Here is a 25,573-nt window from a genome sequence, read left to right on the forward strand (position 1 = left end):
AGTCTCGCCAATATTTTAAAGCGCATTTACATGCTGGGCCCGCGCAGTGGGTAATAAATTTTTAATTGCCTTGCATATAAGGCATGTGCAACACAATTGCATGATTGATTAAAAATTTATTTGGTTATAAGGGAACAATTGGGGTCAGGGGAATAGAAAAACCACATCTAATAACAATATAAGGTTGTTATTCATTTAACTTCTGGTAACATTTAAAATTTTGTAATAAACAAATTTAAGAAAAAACCGATTACTCCTGTTTAAAAAATCTTTAATTAAAACTGAAACTCAAATTGAAGTTAAATAATATGGTAATAAGTTTTTGTTATTTCTTTTTAAAATTAAGAAATTAAATTATTTAAATTTCGGATTGGTTGATACAATACAAAACTTGGTTTTGGAATTTTACTTTAGAAAGAAAGATCCTCAAATAAATGATTCAAAAAGTAATGAGTCTATTCATAAAGATTAGTTTTTAAATAAAAAGATATAATTTCCATTTGAAAACCGTTAAAAACCACTTTTGAATGTCATCAACTGCTGCACTGCTATTTCTGTGGGCCGGGCTGTTTCAGTGTTGGAAAACATCCCCGGTGGCGTGTGACAGTGTTGGTCGCCGTGCGTGGGCAAGCGTGAAAAAAACAGCCGGCAGCGGCGGCAACAGCGGCAGAATCGAAACCGTTTTCGCAATAAAAATAAACGCGCGGCCCTAGCTGACATCGTGCCCAGCATTTTCGCTTTGTGATCGGCCCACCTTCTGTCACAACATCATGTTTTGACCAATTCAGCTAACTAACGTCTAAAGCGTTCGGACGTTTTATCGAAGAACCCCCGCCTCCGCCGCTCTCCTTTCAAATCCGTCGCGTGTTTTTCCGCTTAGATTAAAAATACTTGAACCGCAGCGCTAAAGCCGCTATCAAAAATGGAGAAGCTAATCAGACGACTGATGGACCACCAATATCTGACGCGGGCCCAAATCAATGGGTTCGACAACTACAAGGTGGGCCCAAGGACCTTCGGGGGCGGCTGTACCTTCCCTCGCGGGGGGGTGACCTGCTCAGTTCGCAGAAGACAAAACCAGTTCTCCTTACTCCGTACTTGTTTTCAATTAAAATTCTTTTTATAGAAAGCCAGAAGAGCAGACAAAGCAAAAATGCGAAAGAAAAGAAAGCCATTGAAATTCTCATTAAACCGATGATGATTCCAATGATGATGATGAGTTTTTCCCCTCCTTAATCAGAACTCTTTATACTTACAGTACAGCGCCATCGACACTTCCCCTCTGAGTCAATATGTGATGCATCCCTTTTGGGATTGGCTAGTCAAGGTGAGGGCTCCGCAGAATTATATCATGCAAAAATCAATATTCATATGGGGGCAGCCCACTAATCAACCCACCAAACCATTCCACCCACTGCAGTTCTTCCCGCGCTGGTTTGCGCCCAACCTGATGACCTTTCTGGGCTTCCTGTTCAGCGCCATGAACCTGGTGCTGCTCTCCTACTACGACTGGAACTTCGAGGCCAGCTCAGGGGAGGAGGGCACCACGCCCATTCCCTCGTGGGTCTGGCTCTGCACGGGCATCAACATCTTTTTGGCCTACACGCTGGACGGCATTGATGGCAAGCAGGCCCGTCGCATTGGCTTGTCCGGTCCGCTGGGCGAGCTCTTCGATCACGGATTGGACTCGTACACCGCCATGCTGATCCCGACGTGCCTGTACAGTATTTTCGGCCGGAGCCGGGTGTATTCAGTGCGACCCATGAGGATGTACTACGTCTGCCTCACCGTCTACTTCAACTTCTTCGTTTCGCACTGGGAGAAGTACAACACGGGAATCCTGTATCTGCCTTGGGGCTACGATCTCAGTATGTGGGGCAGCACGGCCATGTACCTGGTCACCTGGTATATGGGCTTCGAGCGCTGGAAGTTCGAGCTGCCGCTGGGATCCTACGGCACCCTGCCTCTGGGCAATGTCATGGAGGCGGTGCTGCATGTCAGTGCCATGGCGAATCTTCCATTAGTCATCATAAATGTGTACAAGTATGTCTTGCTTTAATATTTGTGAAGTGCCCTATTCAAAACTTTTTGTATCCCTAGCTCCTATGCGAATCGCACCGGACGCATGCTGCCCTTTTGGGAGGCCATCAGGCCCATGTGGCCCTTCCTCACCTACTTCGTCATCCTGCTGGTCTGGCCATATGTCTCGCCCAACGACATCATGGAAAAGGATCCTCGCGCCATTTTCATGCTTAGCGGCACCATCTTTTCCAACGTCAGCGTAAGTTCTTTAAACTATTTTTTAAAGTATCAATTTTAAAGCGGAGTACTTAGATACTATGAGGAACACTTGGTAAGATAGTTGATCTGGATGACTATACATATAATTTTCGAACAGATAGCGCCAAATTTTTTCCATTTAAATGTTCTTATCTTACTTTTATTTAATGCTTAGTAGTTATATTTGCTGTTTGGAAGTTTGCTATTGTTTTACGATACACCGGATAAATTGTTTATTATTATTGCTAAAAAAATGTAATCAGTCATCGCGGTGTTCCACTTCACCTGTCAAAGCGTGTCGCGTGTGGCTTGAATCATACCCAATCTAGATAAGGGGCGGGTGTGTCTACATCTTTTGAGGGCCCCTTGGCACGGAGGTAACTGTCAAACAGCCAGAAACCACATTTATGAGTCATTTGACTTTCCTGCCCCCTATCGGCATTTGACTGTGATAAAAAGCGCACCGGCAAAACAGACCAAAATGCCACCCTTTTGCTGTGGTGGACGACGCTGTGCCAAGGATCTGGAGGTGGAGAAGCCAAATGAGGGCGGTCGCCAGTCTTTGAGGGAGACTATATACACAACCACCGCGGAGTATGAGCGCCCGTTGTCCCTGAAGTTCTACGCCCGCCATGACTGGCCGTATTTTAACTGCACGAGCGAAGAGGTGCGGCACATTCGGGAGAAGCTTGACCCGGAGTCCCTGCAGATTGCTCAGAAGATAGCCAGGCATGACGAGGGCGTTGAGCAAAAGTACGAGATGAAGCATAACACGCCGCAGCCGATGACCTTTAACCAGATCTACGGATGGTACTCGGACAGAGCCTATCGCTATCTGAAACGAGATCGCGGCACTTTCGTTTTTCCCCACGAGAACGATCCTATGATAGAGCAAATATTGAGGAACAAGCTTAAACGCTCTTGAAAATTCCATTGTGTTTCAAATTTTAGTCAGCTTACAGAAAATATAGTTACCATTCGACAGGAAGCATTAAGTGCCTCTAGATAGTCTTTATAATTTTGAGATTAACTTTTAATTAGTATTAATTTATGTATGCTTTTAAATCTATCATTGCAGTGTCGTTTGATTGTCTCCCAAATGTCTGTGACGAGATGTGAGGCGTGGCACTGGCAGACGCCCATGTTCGTGCTATCCTTCCTGGTCAGTCTGTGGCTGCCGCTGCTGGAGAGGCCCTTGCTGTACATGCTCTTGATTGTGACCACCCTAAGTCACTGGCAGTATGGGGCCAGTGTGGTAAACCAGATGTGCGAGCACTTCAACCGGATCTGCTTTACTGTCCACAAACGGGTGCCGCAGGAGGACCCTTCCAAAGAGAAGATTCTGCTGGCAGACGCAATCAGCCAGCCAGAGAAACATCACGAAGAACCGCCAAAGAAAAAGGATTAGGGCATCGGATCGGACGATTTTTATTTAACCGCGAGTTATTTTGCAAGTTTTTTGTATATCATGGAGGCTGTTTAGTTAAACAATTCTTGTGAGATTATGTATAATTTTTCTTAGTTAGAATATACTTAAAAATTGACTTTATCCTAGTGCTACAAAAGTATTGGAGCTTGTTCCGGCATATTCCCAATGACTACGTAATGCTCTCTTCCAATGATAATTTTTAAACTCTTTACGGTTTAATTGCAACTTGACGTTATTCGTATTGAATCCAAACTCTAATGACCCGTTGTAGATCAATTATATGAACAATTAAGCATGACAAGTGATCTGATCTGCTGCTAAGATATCAAATAAGTACTAGGTAATAGGTTATAATATCGGCCAGACAAGTTCCAGTCCATGAACTCAATAATGAAAGAATACTACCTATTCTAGCCTTTAGCTTTCCAATTTTATTGCAATGGTTATCCATAATCCTTAAAAGACAAAGTATCGCTCGCTTCCGCTGACCTTAAAATAGCAAGGTTTTATATTCGCCTAGACGTAATCGAATAATTTCCATGCGCTAAGCTTAATTTATTTCCATTGTATTACTTTTGACTGCTCCACAAACGCAAATACACAAACTACATCAATGTTTCTAACTAAAAAAAAACCGCAAAGACCTCTAATTATTTAAACACATAAACATATTCATTATTTTTAAAGCAAATCCCAATGTCATTCAACTGTAATGTGACGTCGTCCATAGCGCCATTGCACGCTTTATTGTATGAAATCTATTCATGTATGTACCCCCCGAAAACCGGGCTCCCTCGAACCTCACGTTGTGTAAAAGACCAAACCGTATACAAATAAAACGAAATATTTTGAAATGCTCACACCGAGTTCTGAGATGAGTTTGTCATTTGATTTATGACTGTATACTGACCGCTTTTGTCGAGTCTCGAGATTCCAGATCGCAAAATAAACATTTTTCCCGCTTATAAATACATTTGTTGGCCATGATGACAGCTGAAAGTCCTTAATCACACTTGAATTAAATTTTAAAATCAGATTAAGTGGTAACAAAAACAATTAGGTCGTGGAATTTATTTAATATTTCCAATGTGTGTAGATTTATCGCAGCCTTTATTAAGAGGCAACTTTAAAGGACATGGGGTATGATTAAGCGAAGTTCAACAAACTGAAGGTAGAAAATGTTTATTTTAGATTGAGAATTATTACTTTATTTCATGTGTTTTCCGCATGTCGCCTAGACTTATGGTCAGAATCTGTAGAACCTTACGTACGACCGCACCTGTTGGTACATAAAGGCTGCACCTATGTTTGGCGAAGGCATAAATCAAATTAATAGAACCCTCATGATCGGATTGATATCGTTTGCTCAGGTGACAGCCGCCTGGGATGCGTACGTGATGTGGCTGTTAGCCCAGTGGATGGGCGAACAAAACGCTTCCTCATTAGCTAATTGGCGTGAAAACGGACCACTAGCCCCACTGTGCCGGGCGATGGGAACCGCGGTGACAGCCCTCCCCCGCCCCCGCCTAACGGCTGGCCAATATCAATAAACGGAGATGGAGATGGACGCCGGGCTACCAAGTCACGCCGCCGAAATGGGCACGGCCGAACAAAAAGAGACGGTCCGAAAGTAAGTGGCATAAATAAAAGCAAAACCAGAACGAGAATCGAGAAGAGAGAAGAAAGCCGCGGTAGCAGAGGAGCTACACTATAAGAAAAGTATGCGATGGGGATCATGAGACTAGCATAAGATATTTATGAATGTATAAAATCATCTAAACCAAAGTTATAGATAGGAGTTACAGATCAAGAACCCTTATACCTAATCGATCATAAGATTAATACAACATAAAACATCTATAAATCTATAAAACCCTTAAATCCTTATTAAGTCCAACGTTACAAAAGACTTGATAATAGCAATTACAGGTTATGAAAAATATATATATAAAAACAATCATCTAATCATAAATATGCAAAAAAAGAACAAAAATATGATGATAGATTACTATATACATATATAATGATCATTTGAAATATAAGTTTAAATCTTATTTAAAGTAAAAAATTCTTAATAGGTCTTTAGTAATAATAAGTAATAATTTATAGAACACCCAGTATATCCGATAGTTTTTTGCTCAGTGCACCGACGACGGCAGCGCCAGAATATGAAAGTTGCGCCTGCGCCGACATCGAAGCTCTCCCATCGGATGGGGAATCAGTTGCGAAGCAGAAGCGCGCGAGTCAAGAACGCCGAGCGGAGCAACCTGACCTGGAGATCGAAGATCATAGAAATGGCCTGGAAGACTTTCACGCTGTTACCCCTGCTACTGGCAGCCACTCTGGCCAATCCCTTGATTGGGTCCACAGTGGAGCCCTTAGCCCCACCAGTTCCCAACACCGAGCAGACGCAGATCATCAAGGAGGAGCACTTCCCGGCCATGGCTCCGCCACAGGCCATCGAGTCCAGCGGTTCCAGTGGCCAACCCATTTTACTGCAACCTCCTCCAGCTCCACCCAGCGGAGATGAGGATGCTCTGCGTCGTCGGACTATTACGTACGATCAGCGACAGGAGGGACAGTACAACATTCGCGCTGATCTCGAGAACTTCATGATCCTGCTCATCCCACCGGGACCGCAGGAGGGCATCAGCCTGCTGGAGCTGTTGGGTCGTGGAAACACCAAGGGCAGTGGAGCTCTCAAGCGCAAACATCCCCTGAGGAGCAACTCCCTGAAGTCCTATTATCAGAAGAGTCATCTGCAGAAGCAGCAGAACCATCATCAATCCTCGCCAGCGTTGGCGCTGCCGGAATTTATTGAGGGACGCTCCCCCTATCACGTGGACATCTCGGCCAGCGATCCCGAGCAGGCACAGCGCTTGCAACGCCAACAGGTGGACGTACTGCCTCCCCAATCGATTCCCATGCCGCAGCTGATCAAGCCCTTTCATCTGGAGACGGAACCGGAGCTGATTCAGGCCCTGCCCCCGGTGTCCGCCAGCAGCAGTGCTGGCTCTAATCTTCTCGAGAGCTATAACCATCCAGGATCGCAGTACTTCCGCAGCTCCCGATCCCTCAGAGGTGACAGCTACCTGGATACCAACCGTCTGACTGGCGGAGACTTTGCCAGTCCGCGCTCCATCAGTGCTCCAATTTACCGCAGCGATTTGGGGAGCGGAGCCAGTGGTCTTTACCCTCCCATCGATGTGCCCACCTACTTCTCGGATCAGTCCCGCTCCTGGCAGCTGGACGAGGAGCCCACCCGGCCACAAGCGGTCGAACCGGAGATCGTAAGCTTCGATCTGTTGGCCGATGACGACCTGGCCGAGTCCCGAGCCCTCCTGCGAGACGGTTTGGCCCGCTGTGCCCGCGGGGAGCGGCGGGACAGCTACGGAGCCTGTCGCCAGATCGAGGGCTACTGAGGAGGAGTGAGAACCGCCAGACTGCCAGCCTAGATGTTAGTTTTATACTTTGCACACACTCTAGAATTAAGCCGACACAATCGTCTTACCAATAAATACAAAAAGTTAATCGCCACTGAAAGAAATACTATACTATACAAATGGGTTGCTAATTGGAGGTAGGAAAATCATCAAAGCTCTTAAATGGTTATAAATGGTAATGTGATTTAATAAAATCCTAATGGCTAGTATAAGTGTTTAGATATGGTTCCATATTTGTAAAACATTCATTATTACATGATGGCTTATACCCATCACTTTATAGTATGGATATAAACTGCGCCTCTTAATCACCTTTTGGAGGCTCACCTTAGGCTAATGGCGGAAGTGCTCGCTGGAGCTAACGGTGCGACTGCGATTATAATGATGCGCTGAAGGATGAGGCTGAAATCTTGACAGCCAGGGGCCGGACACAAAGGCCATCTGCTCCATAATTTGCAATGTGCAGGTTTTCTATGCGAAACCAGTTTGCAGGTGGGCGCAGCCAAAGGCGACTGCCAGCCTCTTCCTGTGGTCAAGTCATTGAACCTGCGCCCAGAACTGCACCCAGACGGGTTAACTGGAAGAGTCAACATATTTCGGAGGCACATATTCAGCATGTGGGCAATTAGTATAGTTAGGAAGATTTCCTATTTCTTTTGGGCCCAGCTCGAATCGAGGTTATTGGGTCAATATTTTGGGAATCATGCTTACATGCGTCACATCTTGAACTAGTTGATGGAGGCTGATAAAAATAGGTAAAGTATATTAAAACACATTAATCTTTTCCTCGGATCAAATGGGATCGCAAAAAATATAATCAATTATAACATGTTCTTCAAAAATTTAACATATTTTTCAAATCTTGGCACTTTATTCTAAATACAAAAAATTGTATAAAATTGTATTCTATTCTTCTTTAATATGTATTAAAATTAAATTTCCTTTTAAGGTTCAGATGGTTTTTTTAAGATTTAAAAGAATGCGCTAGCTTTAGAAAGGGATTTGGAATCGGAGACGGCCAGCCACAGATCTGCTCTGCAGATAGCTCCTATCCAATGGAACTGCCTTCTTATATGGCTGCTAGGAAGCATTAGAAATGCGCAGAGCAGAAGATTCCCACAGCACCCTGGCAATGCGGAAGTCATTGGGCCGATCGGCGGCCATTGAACTGTGTCCAGAAATCGGGTTTTCTTGGTCTTCTGGTTCAGGTGGGCTCGCCTTCAGAGCGGCCAAGAATCTGGAATCATTCTCCCGACGCCTTTGGAGCACATCGGTCCTGCCGTTTTTTAGCTTGGAAAGATGTGCAAGTTCACCAACCGGCTGTTTGTCTTTGCCCTGCTGCTCTTGGCATTTGGAAAACTGCTGGCCCAACCCGTTGGCGGAAAGACTAGGCCAGGGAATTCGAGGAACGTGGTCAGCGACTTGCTGGAGGTCTTATACGATGACTACTCCGAGAACGGTTTCCAGCGGGAGGACATTCTCTACGACCAAAGGCAAAAGGGCACCGAGAACTATCAGCTTAAAGTCGATGGGGTTGTCATCGGATTGGCCCCCCAAATGGGTTCCAACTGGCTTTACTCGATGGCCGAATATTATTTAAGTGAGTATTGGAAAAGGTATCTTTAAGATATATTACTAGGTGTCTCCCTCAACAGGTGAAATGATGATGCGCCAAACTACCCCGGAGCCAGATTCGAATCAAGTGTTCGAAAAGGATCCCGCCGAAGATGCGGAACCTGGAGCCCCCGAGGGCATCACTAAAGTTCCAGAGCAGGCCAAAAATGATTTGGAGAGCAGACAGCAACAAATTATAGCTACACAAAACTCCAGCAGGTAAGTTCTTGAAATAAGTGATTTTACTAGGGAATTTATTGATTTGTGTACCTTTTCAGGACGCCAGCTCAACTGCTGCAGTTATTGAAGATGCTTAAGACTTCTAAGGCCTAAACACTTAAGTTCTTTAAGACTGTCAAGCATTTAGTTTTAAATCTTTAAGAGATATGTATTATCAAATTAAAATCCTAATTCAAATTTAAATTTTCCTTGGTCTTAATGGACGACTACCACTGCCCGTTACTTTTTTAAATACAATAGATACATTCTTAAGGAAATAATAAGTATTTTACGCTATGTAAAATGTTAAATGTAAACTTTTGCTTAGCCAAGTACAAACCCAAATGGACTTGGAAAACAGGGGAGGCCGCTATAGTCGAGGGTCTCGACTGTCAGATACCCGTTACTCATCTTTTAAACTTCAATTTAATAAACTTTCAGTTATAAGATGGTCGCTTTGAAAATTGGAATACGCTTGAAAAATTCATAAAAAACAAAAGGCATTAGGCTCACGTCCTCCGTCATAGACTAATGGGAAAATAGAGAGATTTACAGCGTTGTAAAATAATTGTATGTCAAATTTACAACACGTTTTTTAAAGTTTAAGGGCGGTTTTTAAGCGTTGGGCAGGGCGTGGCACCTTTTATGCGCTGCGCAGGAAGCACAGGAATATGCATGCCGAATTCCACAACTCTAGCTCTTGTAGTTTCCCAGAGCTCAGCGTTCATACGGACGGACAAACGGACAGATGAACAGACGAACATGGCTAGATCTACTCGGCCAGTGATCCTGATCATATATTATTACCCTGATATATTTACATAAATGGGTTGGAAATGCTTCCTACGACCTGTTATATACTTTCAGTTGAGCTAGTATACCCTCTTTACTCTACGAGTAATGGGTGGTATAAATACCAGATGTAGTGACTTTGTATAAAAGTAACGTAAAGTATTCACATTATCGATAACCAAAATATTATTATTCCTTCTCAAAGACCAGCTTTGGCATTACTATACAATTTTCGGGTCTAGATTAACCACTGGTAGGGCGGTGATTTGCAATATTTCTGAGCCCAGTCCGATCAAGAACCTTCCAGCAACCAGTTCGGGTGGTATAAAAACCTGCGGCCGATTCAGCTGCAATTGTACACACCTTCGAACGCCCGAGCAAATACGACGCAGTAGGCGAGAGCTCCAAATTCGTTTAATTGCCAAATAAATTCGCTGCAACAAGTTGAACGTGAAATAAAAATAGTTTGAGTAACTCTGCAGAAACTATAGAAGAGATTGCGAAAATGCCGGAAAAGCTATTGAAAATCACCTACCAGGGGGCCGCCGTCGCTGGGCCCCAGAAGAAAATAAACGCATACTTGCGAATGCCCAGCCAGAATTACACCATATTGCGTCGCGAAATAGAGCTGTATCTTTTCGAGGAACGTCAGCTGCCCAAAGTCGATGTAAGGACCTTCTGGATCGGTGAGTTTCCTAAGGAAAAATCTGGGTGAAATAGCTGTATACCAGGTAGACAATTTCGGAGGAAACCCAAAAATTGCAACACCGTTTTTCATACATATCTACATAACATGTAACTGCATCTGGCAAAGCAGTGTTGAGATTTTAGCTATCAACTTTAATCATATTTATTATGAAAGAAGTAGCCAAAAATTACGTTTTAAACCAATATTTTTGGGACTCACCTAGGCCTATATATATTATTGAACTTTACGCTTATCTATGCCAAAACAAGTGTAGACACCTTTGGTGTTTAGCTGATAAATATTTATATAGACCCAGACCCACAAGGTACATACTAATATGATCCAAATATTAGTTCTTCAATGTTGAAATAACATTTAAAATATTAAATATGCTACCTACAAAATATAATTTTCAGTTAAAAACAATCTTATTGAACTTCATTTTACTAGAATACTATTTAAAGCAATATGATATCGACGTGGAAAAATTAAAATATATGTTAATCGTATTGAAAAAACGAATTAGATTAAATTGGTTATGCCGGTATAACCAGAACTGTAGCAAATTTGTCTAGCCTGACCTGTCTGTGATTCACCTTTGATAATAAAGCTACAATGACTCACGGTTGTTTTTATTTCTTTCTTTTTTATTTGACATTTTCAGATACCGATCAGGACGAAATCGAAATTATCAACCAAAATGACTATGAGATTTTCCTGGCCAAGTGCGTCGACAACATGCATGTTCAGGTGGCTCCCATGGCGCCCCCAGTAGAGGAGCCAAAGGCCACCAAGCAGGAGACTTCTTCGACCAACGCTGGAGCTCCTTCCGTGGACGATCCGAGCAACTTCACCATCCACGACTCGGTAGAGTGCGATGGCTGCGGCTTGGCGCCGTTGATTGGCTTCCGCTACAAGTGCATCCAGTGCAGCAACTTTGATCTTTGCCAGAAATGTGAGGCGGCTCATAAGCACCCCGAGCACATGATGATTCGCATGCCGACCAACAATGGGCCCAGTACCATTGATGCCTGGATTACCGGGCCGACTCCATTCGGGCGCCGCTGTGGCCGTCGCTCCAGGGGTCACTGCCCGTTCCAGGAGGCGGCTCCACAGGCTGCTCCCGGGGCCGAGACCACCAGGGATAGTCGGCGCGAACGCCGTCACGCCCGTCGCCATGGCGGTGTCTTGTCCCAGTTTGTGGAGATGATATCTAACTTGCCGCTGAACGATACTGCGGCCACTGCACCAGCTGCACCGGAAAAGCCCAAGGCTGCACAGCCGACTCCAAGTGCTCCCCAAGCAGAGCCCACTGTTACCGCTCAAAAGGCAGCCGAAACCGAGGCCAAGCCAACTGAACCAAAGGAGGTAAATGCTGCCCCAACTGTTCCCCCGACCGAGGATCCAGTGACTACTCCAACCACTCCAGTGATCAACCTGGAGAACTTGACGCAGATGGTGCCACCCGAGTACATGCGCGCTGGCATCGAGATCCTGAACAATTTCAGCGAAATGTTTGCCAAGATGATCGATCCCACTGAGGCAGGAGACTCGGGAGTTTTCGCTCCCTCAATGACTACCAGTGATGAGGCCAAGAAGCCAGAGGAGAAGGCTCAATCCAGTGGCCAGTCCGCTGCTCCCTCTACTGCTTCGTCGTCTGTCCCCTCAGCTGCCCCCTCGGCCAATCAGTCGAGTGCTCCATCTGCCACTCCCTCTATTTCTGGATCCATATCTGGTGAGCCCCTGGAGACAGAACCGTTGATTTCCAAGCCAGCTGAAGCTGCCCCTGTGACCACCACCCAGCCGGAGGAGGATAGACGCCGTTCGGACAGCTTGGACCAGGTCTGGCAGGTCATCGACAATGCCTACTCCGCGAACAACACCAACTTGATCAATCTGGAGTCGACCAATCCCACTGCTGCTCCTCAGCAGCCAGTGCGTGACTTTGGTCAGCTGGGCGAACTGTGGCGCCAGCACATCAACGAAGAGGCCCGCGTGGAGCAGGCTACGGCCAACACCCAGACTTCTCAAGTGGACACGGTCAGTACATCGACCTCGACCACATCCGTGTCCACCAATAGCGTCGGCACCTCTCCAGCAGCTCCCGAGGAGAAGCGCAGTGTGCCCGTCTACCACACCGGTAAGTTCACTCAGGAATCTCTTGAAGCATTGTACTAAGTATCTCATCTTTTTTAGATGAACGCATCAATGCATCGATCCATGCCATGATGGCCATGGGATTCAGCAACGAGGGCGCTTGGCTGACCCAGCTTTTGGAGTCGGTTCAGGGCAATATTCCAGCCGCCTTGGATATTATGCATGTCTCGCAGAACCGCAACTAAATAGGCATATTCAATATCCATATATCTATTATGTATCTTCAATATCTATAGGACCCGATGTAAAAGGGGATATCATTTTATCGTTTCAGTTCATTATGTAGTTTTAGTCTTTTCTGAAGTGCTTGATAGATCTTGTTACCAAAAAAAAGTAAAAATGTGTGTATATTATGTTTTACGTGTGAAATTACAATAAAGGCGCAAAATCAACATTTTTCCTATTTTCTATTGATGTGGTTAAGGAGAGTGCGATTGACATAGACAACTAAAGCCCTCACAAACTAGATAACACAGTACTATCTACAACGCTACACTTGCGAACTTTTTATAGACGAAATTCACAATGATGGTTCGCCTACTAATCAGTTTTGCATAACGCATACACCATTCACTAATAAATCTACAATACTTAAATGCGACATTCGTTTCCTCGCCAATCGCCCCGAGTTATAGATATTCCAGAGTAGTAACACCCGCACAATGATAGGTCCTCAAAGATCTTCTCTCGCCTCAGCCGCTTCTGATCCAGCAAAATAATTGATTGCCCATCCAGCGAGATCTTGTATAAATCTACGAAGTTCGTAGTTTGCAGTCGTTATGGTAGCGATAAAGGTGAAGAACTTGAAGAGCTTCTGGTGATGTGGCTTCCACTGTCGCCGGCCGAATCCCGTGTTGTAGCCGAACATTTGCGACACCATTAGGGCAAGAAATCCAGTCAATCCAAAGAATCGATGGAGCAGTTTCAAGGTGAAGCCTCCGTTGTTAAAATACAGCGGAAGACCGCTGAGAACGCTGCCGAGCAGCAGGGCACAGCCGACAATACCTGATCGGGCAGAGGTGGAGGCATAAATTATCATTACATTTTGGGACAGATCATCAGGAACCCACCGTAAAACGCGTGGTTGCTCTTGAAGTGCCGAACGCTGGCCTCGGGATCTTCTCGCTTGCGCTCCAGCTTCTGCCATGTTTTGATTCCGATTCCTCCAACTCCGACCACGAAAGCCAGTAGTCCCAGGCCAGCATGTAGCCGGTTGAGGTTCAGGGGTCCCATCCAAGATTCCAGGTAAGTGCTGTTTCGCACCAGCAGCGCCTCGCCCATGAAGAAGACAAACTGTTGTGGATAAAATACAGAATATTTAAATGATGTTGTGCAATCATGGTTCCATAAAGGCTATAAAGTAATCAGTATTCGTTGGGGATAGTAATATTTAAGAATTGCTTATAAGGCACACTTTTAAAGTCGTTCTTATTACAAATATGTGTTTTGTGATGTGTTTTGATTAACTTTAATATTATACAGAGATCTTATTAGCCCATTTTTAAAGTTAAAGATATGATATGTTTTTCTTAAGATGAGGATTGGGTAGGTATTTACCATTTCACTTTTGAAGTCGTTATTATAACAAATATGAGTTATGTGATGTGTTTTGGTTAACTTTAATATTATACAGAGATCCTTTTAGCTTATTTATAAAGTTAAAGATATGATATCTTATCTTAGGCAGGGTGGATATTTACCACTTCAATCTTAATGTGAATATAGATATGTTAAAGTAGATGTGTTGAAGTAGTTTTGACAGATGCATAACTGCGAAATCTTTCTAAATCTAAGTCTAAGCATAGTGGTTAAAGTGCGACCTCTACCTTTCTCTTTTCAAATGGATCCTATAATGTTTCTGTTTGCGAACATAAATTATAGTACTCACGGCTATTGTACAGTAGAAGGCATGCCCGGCGGTGTGCACCAACTTGAGGACCAGACACTTGTAGACGATGGCTGCGGTAATCCCCGCCAGAAGCACATGGGAGATCAGTGTGCAGAAGCCAAAGTAGAACCCTCCATAGGAACCGTGTAATTCGGCACTCGTCATTATGTTATGGATGTTATGGGAATATCCCTTATCTGCTACGTGAGATGCGCACGTAAAGCCGATAAGCTAGTGGTTGGCTCTATAAACTCTGATGATCGCGACCGCTCGAGGCGAGTGTTAGAACGCTTTTGACGACCTGACGGCATGGAACAGCTGGAAAAAGCCATTGAAAGCTCGCGGTTCTCTCGCGATCCGCAAAAATCACACTTTCAAAGCCAGTGGAGCGCGGCGTTCGCAAAGGTGATTCAGCGGATTGCCCCGTTCACGTGTTTTTCACCTTGGGGCGGGAAAGGCGGCAGCGGCAGCAGCCCCAGGTGGTATTGATTGGCATTGCTCTCCTGTGATTATGGTTATTTTGGAGCATTCTAAAACCGGTTCGGTTAATTTGCCGTGCCAAGTGTCCGGCATTAATCATGTTCTGCACCAAGAGTGCTTCCCAAAAACGGAGTCACGGGCATTCAAATTTCCAAAAAAAAATCTTTATTTCAAAAAATTTTCTTTATTAATTTAATAATATTAATAATAATTACTGCTTATTTTTTGCAACTACACAATTTGTGTAGCTTTTTTTTTTTAAATCTGCTGCATTGTTGATTTTGTTAAGGTCCACCCCAAAAAGTCAGCTATGATGATAAATGTTGTGAAATTGCTAACAAAAGCAAATGGTTGATAAATATACAGCGTAAAGTAAGCGAAGAAAAAACGATAAGGTAATAGAAATGTTTGTCTGGAGAAGTCCATTGTCTACACTGTTCTGCACCGAATTTTTAACTACTTTTGTAAATATGTTATTTAAAAAAAAACAAATGTATGTAAGAAGGCCAGAAATGGCATACATGTCGTATGCGTAATGAGAATTAGGAAATTTTAAGATCAAAGCAATAAGACTTTTAGATGGAAAACTAACGTTTGCTTCTACAATTTAAAGATAATAATGAATAATACATATGTACAACAAATTCCGCGAACTCAATAATTGATAGGCCAATCATATTTTTATTAAAATAATTACACGGAATTTTAACATACACATGCACAAATGTAGGTAATTACGCGGAATTTTGATATACACCCTTGCGCAAATGTATGTAAAAAGGTTGGACTAAATCGTAAAAAATGATCTATTAAAAAGAGGATTGTTCTTCAATGTCAAGAAAGTAGATAAACACTACGAGTACACTAGTATAGTTATAATCAGTTTTAAAAAAGAACTAATAGAAGAAAAGAAACTGTGGAAAAAGTATATATTTCTTTAACCACTTATTTACGCATGGAAGATTTTAAGATCATTATCCTGATTGCAGGGTATTCACATGAGAGTTATGCCGTCAAATGATAGGCAGTGTAAAGTACCGCTCAGGAGAGAGCACAGGGGGAAGCACCGAATCTCTTATATACCACTTCTCAACGATTAGTCATTTCTACCTTATATACACTATCATTTGCAAGGCGATGTGAAATACTGCCAGTGACGTCATTCTTGGGCCAATCAAGAGAGCGTCCCACCGCACCGAGCCAAAACAACAACAGCTGACTCAGAGCGGGAGAGAGTTTTGTAAGGTATATAACGCGGCCAGTACATTCGCTGAAGTATTCCGACTCAGACGCCAGTTCTGTTGGCACTCTTAATCAACAAGTCGAAAAATACCCAGCCCCCTATTGACACCCAAAAAACATAAACATTTATTTTCAATAACATATATTGGGATTTTACCCGCGAGCACTTAGCCTTGTGCTTCCAGGAAGAAAGTATATTTGGGTTTCTTTGAAAGCCCGCTCATGTACGTAAATCACTTAAATTACTGAAAACCTAAATCTTAAACTATTGCGGAAAACACGAAGCGGCAGTTGTTAGTGACAATTAAAGTGTTAACAATTGGAAAACCCCACAGAATATATACAATGGAACTTTTAATTTGACAATTGCATGACCATAGTTCTGTGACAAATGCCTGAAATATCATTCATAAATCAGTTAAGCCCAGGGGCAAAACCTTTTTGCTGTTGTTCTATATAAACACGTCAAATGTTCACTTTAAATGTGCATTTCTAGATATGACGAAATAATCACTTAGTCTTTTAGTTAGTTTTAATTTAAAATGTACTGTTGTGGGAGGAAGGTAAAGAGAAGTTTTTTTTTAATGAAAAAGTATTTTTTTATTGCTCTAAATCAATTTTTTAACGTTATTTTCCATTCTCAAAACTTGCCAAACTATACTGATGGCTATGCCAGATATAAACATTTTGTTTATTTAATTATTTAAAGTGCATGAAATTGGTTAAGTAGAACAAATGAGGATATTTCATTTTAAATCAAATTAAAATTAATTAATTAGCCCACAAACTATTTTTTTATTAAAGAAAGCTTTTAATTTGTTTAATACAATATTTATATTCCATTTTTTACTGCATTCCCTTATCTTTTTTTAGTTAAAAAAAATTACCTTTTATGCAGTAAACTCCCCTAATTCATACCTCCATACCCCTTTATGAATGATATTTATTTAGGAGTTTCCCCAAGAAAATACCCACCACTATTGATATGCGAGTGGCGATTGCCGGCTTTTTGTGGTCAGTGTTATTGTTTTGGTTTTGTTTGCCCAACTCGTCATCGATTTGAGTGGACAGGCACACACATAGCGATTATATACCCGCGCTCACACACACAGTATTATTTACTTTTATTTTTATCAATTTTTTACGACTTCGCTCCACTCTGCCCAAGTCTGCCCCGGCCGCCCGGCTCGGGAGCTGAGTCGCGATGCTATAACAAATCCGTGGGGCCTCAGGCCAAACCAGTCCCAGCTCAGCTCCGAGCCCCGTCGGTTGTAGCCGCGCTTACCACACTTTCCGCAACAGGCCGCAGCCAGAGAACTAATTTCACCTTTATTTGCATTTTTTATATCACTTTGCTCCTCCTGCCCTCCTTGGACCACCAACGCAATCAAAATGCGTCGCGCAGACGCCTTTGCTGTCACGCTTGGTGCGATTTTGGCCCTGCTGCAGACCATGGAACCGGTGAAGGCCGAGGGGTAAGTCCACATCCCAAACACTCTGGGATCAAATCTACCGAATCGCACACCCGCGGTCAGAATGATAGTTAAGTTGGGTCTTGGGGAAAGCGAAAAAGTAGGTGTAAAACCAGGGTGGTAAATGATAAAGTACTATAGATAGGTCTAAACAACTATGTCAACGTGACATCAAAGAGTATGAATATAGTATTATAAGAGTTTAATAATTTACTAACCTAAATTGTAAATAAAAAGTTTATATAATTGACATATCATATTACTGCCTACTATCATTATTAACACAAAAAATTACCAAAGTGGAACCCATATATGTATTTTATACTTAGTATTACTACTTAATCACCAGCTACCGCTGACTGTCGGTGTATATTTTAATTAATTAAGTATGCATATAGGCAGATAGGGCGGTTTTTAAATGATCTCCAAGGTAATTGACTTGTTTCTTTTGGTTTTATTCCCTTTTCGCCTAATCACTTATTAACTTAGTATTATATTTCATCTCGTTTGCCCTTGGCGTTTAATAGAAAAGTTTTCTAATACTTGATTTAAAAATGTCATTAAAACTTAACAGCAAAACAACACAATGTCCTCAAGTCAGATTAGGCTCGAAAAAACTTGAATGCCTTTTATTCAGAAACCAATTACGTGTTCTTTAACACATCTCTTAATTGAATTTCTTGTTTGACTCAACTTGCGATGCTAATTGCATTTCACAGTAACACTTTTTACATACAAATTTGTATATTTCATTGCTAAACAAGTGAACGCTTCACATATTTTGTACGGCTTAATGATTTTACTGACAAATAAATCATTAATCTATGACACCATCTGGTACCTGTTCTTTTTACAGTGTACGTAATTATCAGTAATTAGAAACGAATATAAAGGTGGTTTATTGAATACAATTAAAATAAAAATCAAAAAAGGTAGAATATTCCCAGTTAACAAACAAAGTTGGCAATGGCCAATAAACAAATAGTGATGACCGGATCAAGTTAGCAACATTGGAGTACGTGATCGAGGACTGTAAGTGCGAGAAAAATGGCTGCTTGTTATAGACTTGGATTATATAATCTCTGAGCCGGTTTCAAAATTTTATGTGGTAGATCAGGTTCCCGGAATTTGTACCGCTATCTCCCCAGGGCTCTTATAAACATTTACCATAGCCATGCATATTTATGTATTGTTTATTGTCTTGGAACAACAGAAGACCTTTAAAGCATTAGCTTAAGAAAGAATTTTTGAATTCCCTCAAAAGAACGTACTCATTATCATCATGAGGTTAAAGTGTAATAGCACATAAGTTCTTTTAAGATTAGAAAAATAGAATATAATTTTTTAACATTTTATTCGGAGGCAATTCGGTTTTAAAATACTGATAACCCCAGATAAGTATTTCTGAGAAGAGAGTACAACATTTGTAATGCACTTGCAGTAAATACACCATTGTGGGACCCGGAACCATCCACTCCCACCGGGATTACAATGTGGCCGTGGCCGTGCACCAGACCAAGGAGCCCGTGACCCTAAAAGTGGGAATCACCGGGCCCTCGTACAACGAAACCCAGACCGTGGAGCTGGCCAGTTCCGATGAGTTCAAGCAGATCACCTTCAAGCTGCCGCCCCTGGAGTCGGGCGACTATAACCTCACCGCGGAGGGTGTCAAGGGACTGGAGTTCAAGAACACCACCAAGCTGTCGTGGGAGAACTTCAAGCCGTACATCAAAATCCAGACCGACAAGGGCAAGTACAAGCCCGGCGACACGATCAACTACCGTGTGATCTTCCTGAACGAGAACCTGCTGCCGGATACGCCCGCGGAGGAAGTGGTGGTCTGGTTCGAGGACTCGAAGAGGAATCGCATCAAGCAGGAGAAGCACATCAAGACCACCGGTGGCGTTTACACTGGCAAATTCGAGCTCTCCGAGTTCGCCACCCTGGGATCGTGGTCGCTGCAGGTTCAGAATGGCAAGCAGGAGTCCGGCAGTTCTTATGGAGGTCGCCGACCCTTTTTGGGATTCGGGCACTCGTGGCGTCACTCCGATGAGAGGGTCAACTTCGAGGTGGAGAAGTACGTGCTGCCCAAGTACTCGGTGAAAATGGAGGCTACGCAGCAGGTTTCGGTGCGAGATGGCGAAATAAACGTTGTCCTCAAGGCCAAGTGAGTAAAGCCTCTTCTCCAACTAGGTCCTAGTAATTCTAATTCAAATGAATCCCATAGCTATACGTATGGCAAGCCTGTGAACGGCAAGGTTTTGGTCAATGTGCACCTGGACGACACGAGCATCTGGGAGAATGTGGACGGCAAGACCGTGCGCAAAGACTTCCCCGGACACTCGGTCATTGGCACCGCCGACATGGTCAGTGGCAAGGCCAAGCTGACCATGGATCTCAAGGAGTTCGCCAGCTATCTGCCGCACAAGACCTCGTCCTCATATGCCCAAATTACGGCCACCGTGGAGGAGGACTTCACCGGTGTGAAGCTCAACGAAACCGGTGGCATCCAACTGTATCCCTATCGCTATGAGATGTCCTGCACGGACTACTCCACCTGCTTCTCCTTCAAACCCGACAAGGAGCAGGAGATATCCTTCAAGATAACATTCGTCGATGGAACTGTGGTTACGGACACCAAGTCGGTGGTTAAGGTGGGTTAATGATGCTACACTCTTTGATTCCTTTCTAACAAATATTAACCTTTTTCTAACCAATAGGCCAAGTTCACTGAGGGAATTCGACGCAATTACGGCCTATATAGCTTTGGCGCCGAGCACAAGGAACCGGAACTGCCAAAGATCGAGAAGAAAACCATTGTGTTTGAGAGCCATTTGAATGAGTCGAGTGTGGCGGTCTTCAAGGTGACTCTGCCCGATTTGCCGGACATCCAGAACTTCACTCGTTACTACAGCATTGAGCTGGAGTTTGTGGACGAGAAGCGTGAGCTCTACACCACCTACCCATACAGGGAGCCAAAGCAGATCGAGAATCCCGCCGAGGAGGAAGAAAAGGAGTGGTTCAAGGCCGACGTGCAGAGGCCCAAGGACACCTGGAGGTAGCTACCCATCCTTTTACATTATTAAACCTTTATCAATGATTACTTTACCTTTTACAGCCTAAAGATCGGTGAGGAGTATCAGGTAACCCTGAACTCCAGTCGTCCGCTCAAGTACTTTGTGTACAACATTGTGGGACGCGGAAACATTCTGGAAACCAAGCGAGTGGAGCTGGCCGAACCCCAAAAAATCGTCAACATCACCTTGAAGCCCACTTTCCTGACTGCTCCCCATGGTCGTGTGTACTTCTACTATGTGGATGAGACCGGTGAATTCCGATATGCCGAGGCCACCTTCAGCGTGGAGGTTGAGCTGCAGAACAAGATCGAAATCAATGGTCCCGAGGAGGTGAAACCGGGTGCCGATGTTGAGCTGGAGATCAAGACGCCGGCAAAGTCCTTCGTTGGCCTGCTGGCCGTCGACCAGAGTGTGCTCCTGCTGGGCAACAACAACGACTTGAACAAGGACTCCTTCAACTGGCGTCTGAATGGCTACGATACGTCCACTCCCTGGCAGGGTGGTTACTCCTACTTCCCCGGAGAACGCACTGGCGTGGTGACCATGACCAATGCCTACTTCTTCTACAATCTCACCGCTCCTGTCTCCTATACGCGTATGTATGATATATAATATTACTATAGTAATACCTATTCATAGGTTAAAAACAAATATTTTTGGGTTCACTCGGAGTGAAATCAAGCACATAGACCATATATGCATTGTATATTATTTGCAGAATCTTAGGCAAAATTTTATATAAATATTTTACTGGGTCTTACTAAAAAAAAGTACATTTTACAGAAGGTTTTGGCGGTGGAGCACTTTTTGCGATGAGGAAGACAGCAGTTGCCCAAGATAGCCCGGTCTTCCACTCAACCACTGCCGCCCTGGGTGGCGCCGCTCCTCAAGCCGTAGGATTCTCCGCCGAGTCAGGAGCTGCACCCTCCGCACCGGCTGTGCGAAAGAACTTTGCCGAGACTTGGATTTTCGCCGATATTGAGAGCACTGAGGAGGAGGTCTTCAAGTGGGTGAAGACCATACCCGATACGATCACCAGCTGGGTGGTCACCGGCTTTTCGCTGCATCCTCAGAAGGGATTGGGTGTCACGGATGAGAAGACGAACATCAAGACATTCCAGCCGTTCTTCGTCTCCGTCCGCCTGCCCTTCTCTGTGAAACGCGGTGAGGTGATCAGTGTGCCGGCCCTGGTCTTCAACTACCTGCCCAAGATACTGGACGTGGAGCTGACCCTGGATAATGAGGACGGCGAGTACGACTTTGTGGATGCCTCGAACGAGGTCATTGGCGACCAGAAGCGTTCGCAGAAAATCCGAGTGGGTGCCAACGAGGCGGCAGGTGCCTCATTCCTCATCCGCCCCAAGGTTATTGGCAACATTCTACTGAAATTCACGGCCATCTCACCGCTGGCCGGTGATGCTGTGCACAAGGCGCTCAAGGTGATTCCCGAGGGTGTGACCCAGTACCAGAACAGGGCCTTCTTCATCAATCTCAAGGATACCGGCGAGTTCAAGAACACCTTCGAGCTGGAAGTGCCGGAGGAAGTGGTTCCCGATTCGGAGCGCGTGGAGTTCGGACTGGTGGGTGATCTCCTCGGTCCGGTGGTGAAGAACCTGGAGAACCTTCTGCGATTGCCCAGCGGTTGTGGTGAGCAGACCATGTCCAAGCTGGTGCCCAACTATCTGGTTCGGGACTACCTGCAGAGCATCAAGAAACTGACCCCTGCTCTGGACACTCGGATTAAGAGGAACCTGCAGGAGGGCTATCAGAATATGTTGCACTACCGCCACGACGACGGCAGCTACAGTTCCTTTGGCCCCTACAAGTGGAGGGAGGAGGATCCGAAACGCAATGGCTCCACCTGGCTGACCGCCTATGTCCTGCGTTCTTTCAGCAAGATCAAGGATATCGTCGACTTGGACGAGGAGCTCTTGGCCAAGGGCTATGAGTTCCTGCTCACCCGCCAGGCGGAGAACGGAAGCTTCACGGAGGAGGGAGAGTACTTCTACGGCTCTCAGCGATCTCACCTGACACTCACCGCCAGCTCACTGCTGGCTCTGCTGGAGCAGGAGAAACCCAACCAGGCGGCCATTGACAAGGCGGTGGCCTATCTCAGCGCCAATACGGCGGATTCCGTGGAACTGCTGCCCAAGTCCATTGCCATCTATGCTCTGCAGAGGGCCAAGGCTCCAGGTGCTGTCAAGCTGGTGGAGAGTCTGAAGTCCCTGGCCCAAAAGGAGGACGATCGCACTTGGTGGACCGAGGATTTGGAGAAGCTGCGCGCGTCCAAGAACTGCGGACGCTGGTGGTGTTGGATTTGGAGTCAGGATGTGGAGATCACCTCCTACGCCCTGCTCTCCCTCCTGGAATCTGAGCAGGAGACGGCCGATACAGTTCTGAACACGGTTCGTTGGCTGGTGGCCCAGCGTAATAGCTTCGGTGGATTCGCCTCCAGCCAGGACACGGTCGTGGGTCTCACCGCCCTGATCAAGTTCGCTGAGAAGTCGGGCTACGAGGCGGCCAAATGGGACGTGACCGTTTCCAACAAGGGCAAGCGCGAAAAGACCGAGAAGCTGACCACATCGGAGGAGAATGATCTGCTGCTGCAGACCGTTGAGTTCCCGCAGGGCACCAAGTCCCTGGAGTTCGAGGCCAAGGGCACGGGCGCGGCTCTCGTCCAGATCAGCTACCAGTACAATGTGGTGGAGAAGGACCCGAAGCCCAGTTTCAAGGTTGAGACCACTGTCCTGCCCGAGACTTCGCCGGCCAAGCTGGAGCTGAACGTGTGCGTGGACTACGTTGAGGAGGGCAAGTCCAAGGAGTCCAACATGGCCATTCTGGAGGTTTCCCTGCCCTCTGGATACACCGCCGATGAGGACAGCTTCAAGGAAATCCGCCAGATCGAGCGTGTGCGGGTTAGTTAAAGGCTCCCACAGACATACTTCAATTACTTACTTACAATTCTCTTGTTACAGCTGGTGGAGTCCAAGAACGGCGACTCTGTGGTGGTTGTCTACTTTGAGAATCTGTCCAAGGGCGAGAGCAAATGCATTCCCATCGAGGCCTACAGGACGCATGCGGTGGCCAACCAGAAACCATCCTCGGTGATCCTCTACGACTACTACGACACGAACAAGAAGGCCACCGAGTACTACTCCATCGACTCCAAGCTCTGCGACATTTGCGAAGGAGACGAGTGCAAGAGCAAGTGCTGAAGTACCCAAACCAAAACGAACGAATAACACTTTCTGTCCTTGCAACAAATAAAATATTGTGATTATAATGTACATAACAATTGTTTTCTAATTTCTCTTTCGGTTTTAAGGCAACCTTTCTAATGTCCCACATATCTGTAAGGATAGGACGGCAAAAAACACCTTACCCAATGTTCTTGGTTAGATAGATATAAATTTCTTTCTTCAGATTTTTCAGACAGCTAAAAATTACCATTGCTAGAGATAACTTAAAGGTTATTGGTTAGAAAGATATAAATTTCTTCCTTTAGATCAGCAAGGAAACACCAGATTGATAAAGATAAGTTCCGGGTACATTGAACTCCATGGACCGTGAAATATCTTATATTTACCATTGACGATCGTATCGAAGTCTGTAATCCTATGAATGTGCACAACTTCACCTTGAAAGCTGCACATATTTTATGGTTTTTATATTTTATTTTATGCTATTTAAAAGGCATCCTTATGGAGTTATCGTGGGTCCCCCAAAGGAAATAAGTATAGCCGCACCTAATACTGGATAATAATTATACAGAAAATGAACTCGTGGTACCCAAGGGTATCAGAGGTGGCAGAGGCCAAATCTGCACTGGGATTTCACAGAAAGAAATAAGAGGTTTTCCATAAGTCCGGAAAAGGACGTTACAAAGGTCAAAATCAGAGGTGGCAGAGGCCAAATCTGCACTGGGATTTCACAGAAAGAGATAAGAGGTTTTCCATAAGTCCGGAAAAGGACGTTACAAAGGTCAAAACATTTCAATCTAACTTCCTTTTTATCCGTTTATCCACACGTCTTATTTCCTGTGTTATTCAAGTGAAATTCCGCATCTGATATATATCGATAATACAATTTTGAAGAAATAGTTTCGGTGAATTTGAATTTAGTCAGAAAACATTTGCAGGTCCCACAGAACGGATTAAGAAGTGCGATGCAAGAACTATAACTTTAAGGAAGACGAGATTAAACCCGAAAATGTTTGGTTGAACCCGATGAATTGATTTTCGGAGACTAAGGGCAAGGGTACTGGTGCTCCTCCTCCCTTCCAAATAATCTATAAGTTAGACTTAGTGATGAAGAGGCCTAATCGAAACTTAGGAATTCAGACAACCTAGAGTCGGAGAACTAGAATTTAGAACTCAGAATTGGAGCTGGTAACTGTATACTTTGAAAGTCTGACAGAGAGTGCGGAAAAATGCATTCCCACTGAGGCGGACCATTTGAGGTGACCAATCTTAAGCAGTGCCCAGTCGTTATCTATGATAATAAGGGGCGGAAGGCAACCGAACGCTATCAGCTCGAATCGGAGCTCACTTAAGGTTCCCGGTACGAAGTGCAAAGCTTCGTAAATCAAGTCCTGCCACATCAATCTGGGCGGCACCGGTCTAATCACCAAGCATTATTTTAGCACTACTTGAAGTTTAATCCAATATACCTTAATCACGCTGAATGTCAGATGGCAGATAGGAAGCTAGCTGAGTCAGCAATTAATTTTTGTAAACATAGCGCTACATCATTTAATTAAAAAATGTGCAGCTTATCGTATCCATGAACTTTT

General features: G+C 44.4%; 7 protein-coding genes across 7 annotated transcripts; 6 read left to right on the forward strand and 1 right to left on the reverse strand.

Annotated features, from left to right (window-relative positions):
* The first annotated feature begins 619 nt into the window (after positions 1 to 619).
* LOC108032746 (ethanolaminephosphotransferase 1) lies at positions 620 to 4,584 on the forward strand. The gene is made up of 5 exons (XM_017106733.3): positions 620 to 1,000; positions 1,259 to 1,327; positions 1,421 to 2,043; positions 2,101 to 2,281; positions 3,359 to 4,584. The coding sequence occupies exons 1-5, from the start codon at positions 923 to 925 to the stop codon at positions 3,686 to 3,688; spliced, it is 1,281 nt and encodes a 426-aa protein (XP_016962222.1). The 5' UTR covers positions 620 to 922; the 3' UTR covers positions 3,689 to 4,584.
* LOC108032747 (uncharacterized) lies at positions 2,623 to 3,304 on the forward strand. The gene has a single exon (XM_017106735.3). It carries the CDS (start codon positions 2,762 to 2,764, stop codon positions 3,203 to 3,205), a length of 444 nt encoding a protein of 147 aa, XP_016962224.1. The 5' UTR covers positions 2,623 to 2,761; the 3' UTR covers positions 3,206 to 3,304.
* A 1,350-nt stretch (positions 4,585 to 5,934) lies between the features above and the next one.
* On the forward strand, positions 5,935 to 7,249 carry LOC108032385 (uncharacterized). Its single transcript, XM_017106206.3, has one exon. The coding sequence runs from the start codon at positions 6,004 to 6,006 to the stop codon at positions 7,129 to 7,131; it is 1,128 nt and encodes a 375-aa protein (XP_016961695.3). The 5' UTR covers positions 5,935 to 6,003; the 3' UTR covers positions 7,132 to 7,249.
* Positions 7,250 to 8,415: 1,166 nt separating this feature from the next.
* LOC108032502 (uncharacterized) lies at positions 8,416 to 9,206 on the forward strand. The gene is made up of 3 exons (XM_017106327.2): positions 8,416 to 8,752; positions 8,808 to 8,985; positions 9,045 to 9,206. The coding sequence occupies exons 1-3, from the start codon at positions 8,452 to 8,454 to the stop codon at positions 9,097 to 9,099; spliced, it is 534 nt and encodes a 177-aa protein (XP_016961816.1). The 5' UTR covers positions 8,416 to 8,451; the 3' UTR covers positions 9,100 to 9,206.
* A 780-nt stretch (positions 9,207 to 9,986) lies between these two features.
* On the forward strand, positions 9,987 to 13,014 carry LOC108032690 (protein ref(2)P). Its single transcript, XM_017106665.3, has 3 exons — positions 9,987 to 10,463; positions 11,130 to 12,605; positions 12,662 to 13,014. The coding sequence occupies exons 1-3, from the start codon at positions 10,283 to 10,285 to the stop codon at positions 12,805 to 12,807; spliced, it is 1,803 nt and encodes a 600-aa protein (XP_016962154.1). The 5' UTR covers positions 9,987 to 10,282; the 3' UTR covers positions 12,808 to 13,014.
* Positions 12,938 to 14,907, reverse strand: LOC108032691 (uncharacterized). The gene is made up of 3 exons (XM_017106666.3): positions 14,511 to 14,907; positions 13,693 to 13,915; positions 12,938 to 13,627 (listed from the first exon to the last, which is right to left on the reverse strand). The coding sequence occupies exons 1-3, from the start codon at positions 14,673 to 14,675 to the stop codon at positions 13,296 to 13,298; spliced, it is 720 nt and encodes a 239-aa protein (XP_016962155.1). The 5' UTR covers positions 14,676 to 14,907; the 3' UTR covers positions 12,938 to 13,295.
* Positions 14,908 to 17,462: 2,555 nt separating this feature from the next.
* On the forward strand, positions 17,463 to 24,076 carry LOC108032630 (alpha-2-macroglobulin). Its single transcript, XM_017106571.3, has 7 exons — positions 17,463 to 17,707; positions 19,146 to 19,871; positions 19,932 to 20,358; positions 20,425 to 20,762; positions 20,823 to 21,376; positions 21,565 to 23,696; positions 23,757 to 24,076. Exons 1-7 carry the CDS (start codon positions 17,625 to 17,627, stop codon positions 23,994 to 23,996), a joined length of 4,500 nt encoding a protein of 1,499 aa, XP_016962060.1. The 5' UTR covers positions 17,463 to 17,624; the 3' UTR covers positions 23,997 to 24,076.
* Positions 24,077 to 25,573: the final 1,497 nt, after the last annotated feature.

Source organism: Drosophila biarmipes, chromosome 2L, assembly GCF_025231255.1.
Source record: "Drosophila biarmipes strain raj3 chromosome 2L, RU_DBia_V1.1, whole genome shotgun sequence".
In the NCBI taxonomy this organism is placed as follows: domain Eukaryota; kingdom Metazoa; phylum Arthropoda; class Insecta; order Diptera; family Drosophilidae; genus Drosophila; species Drosophila biarmipes.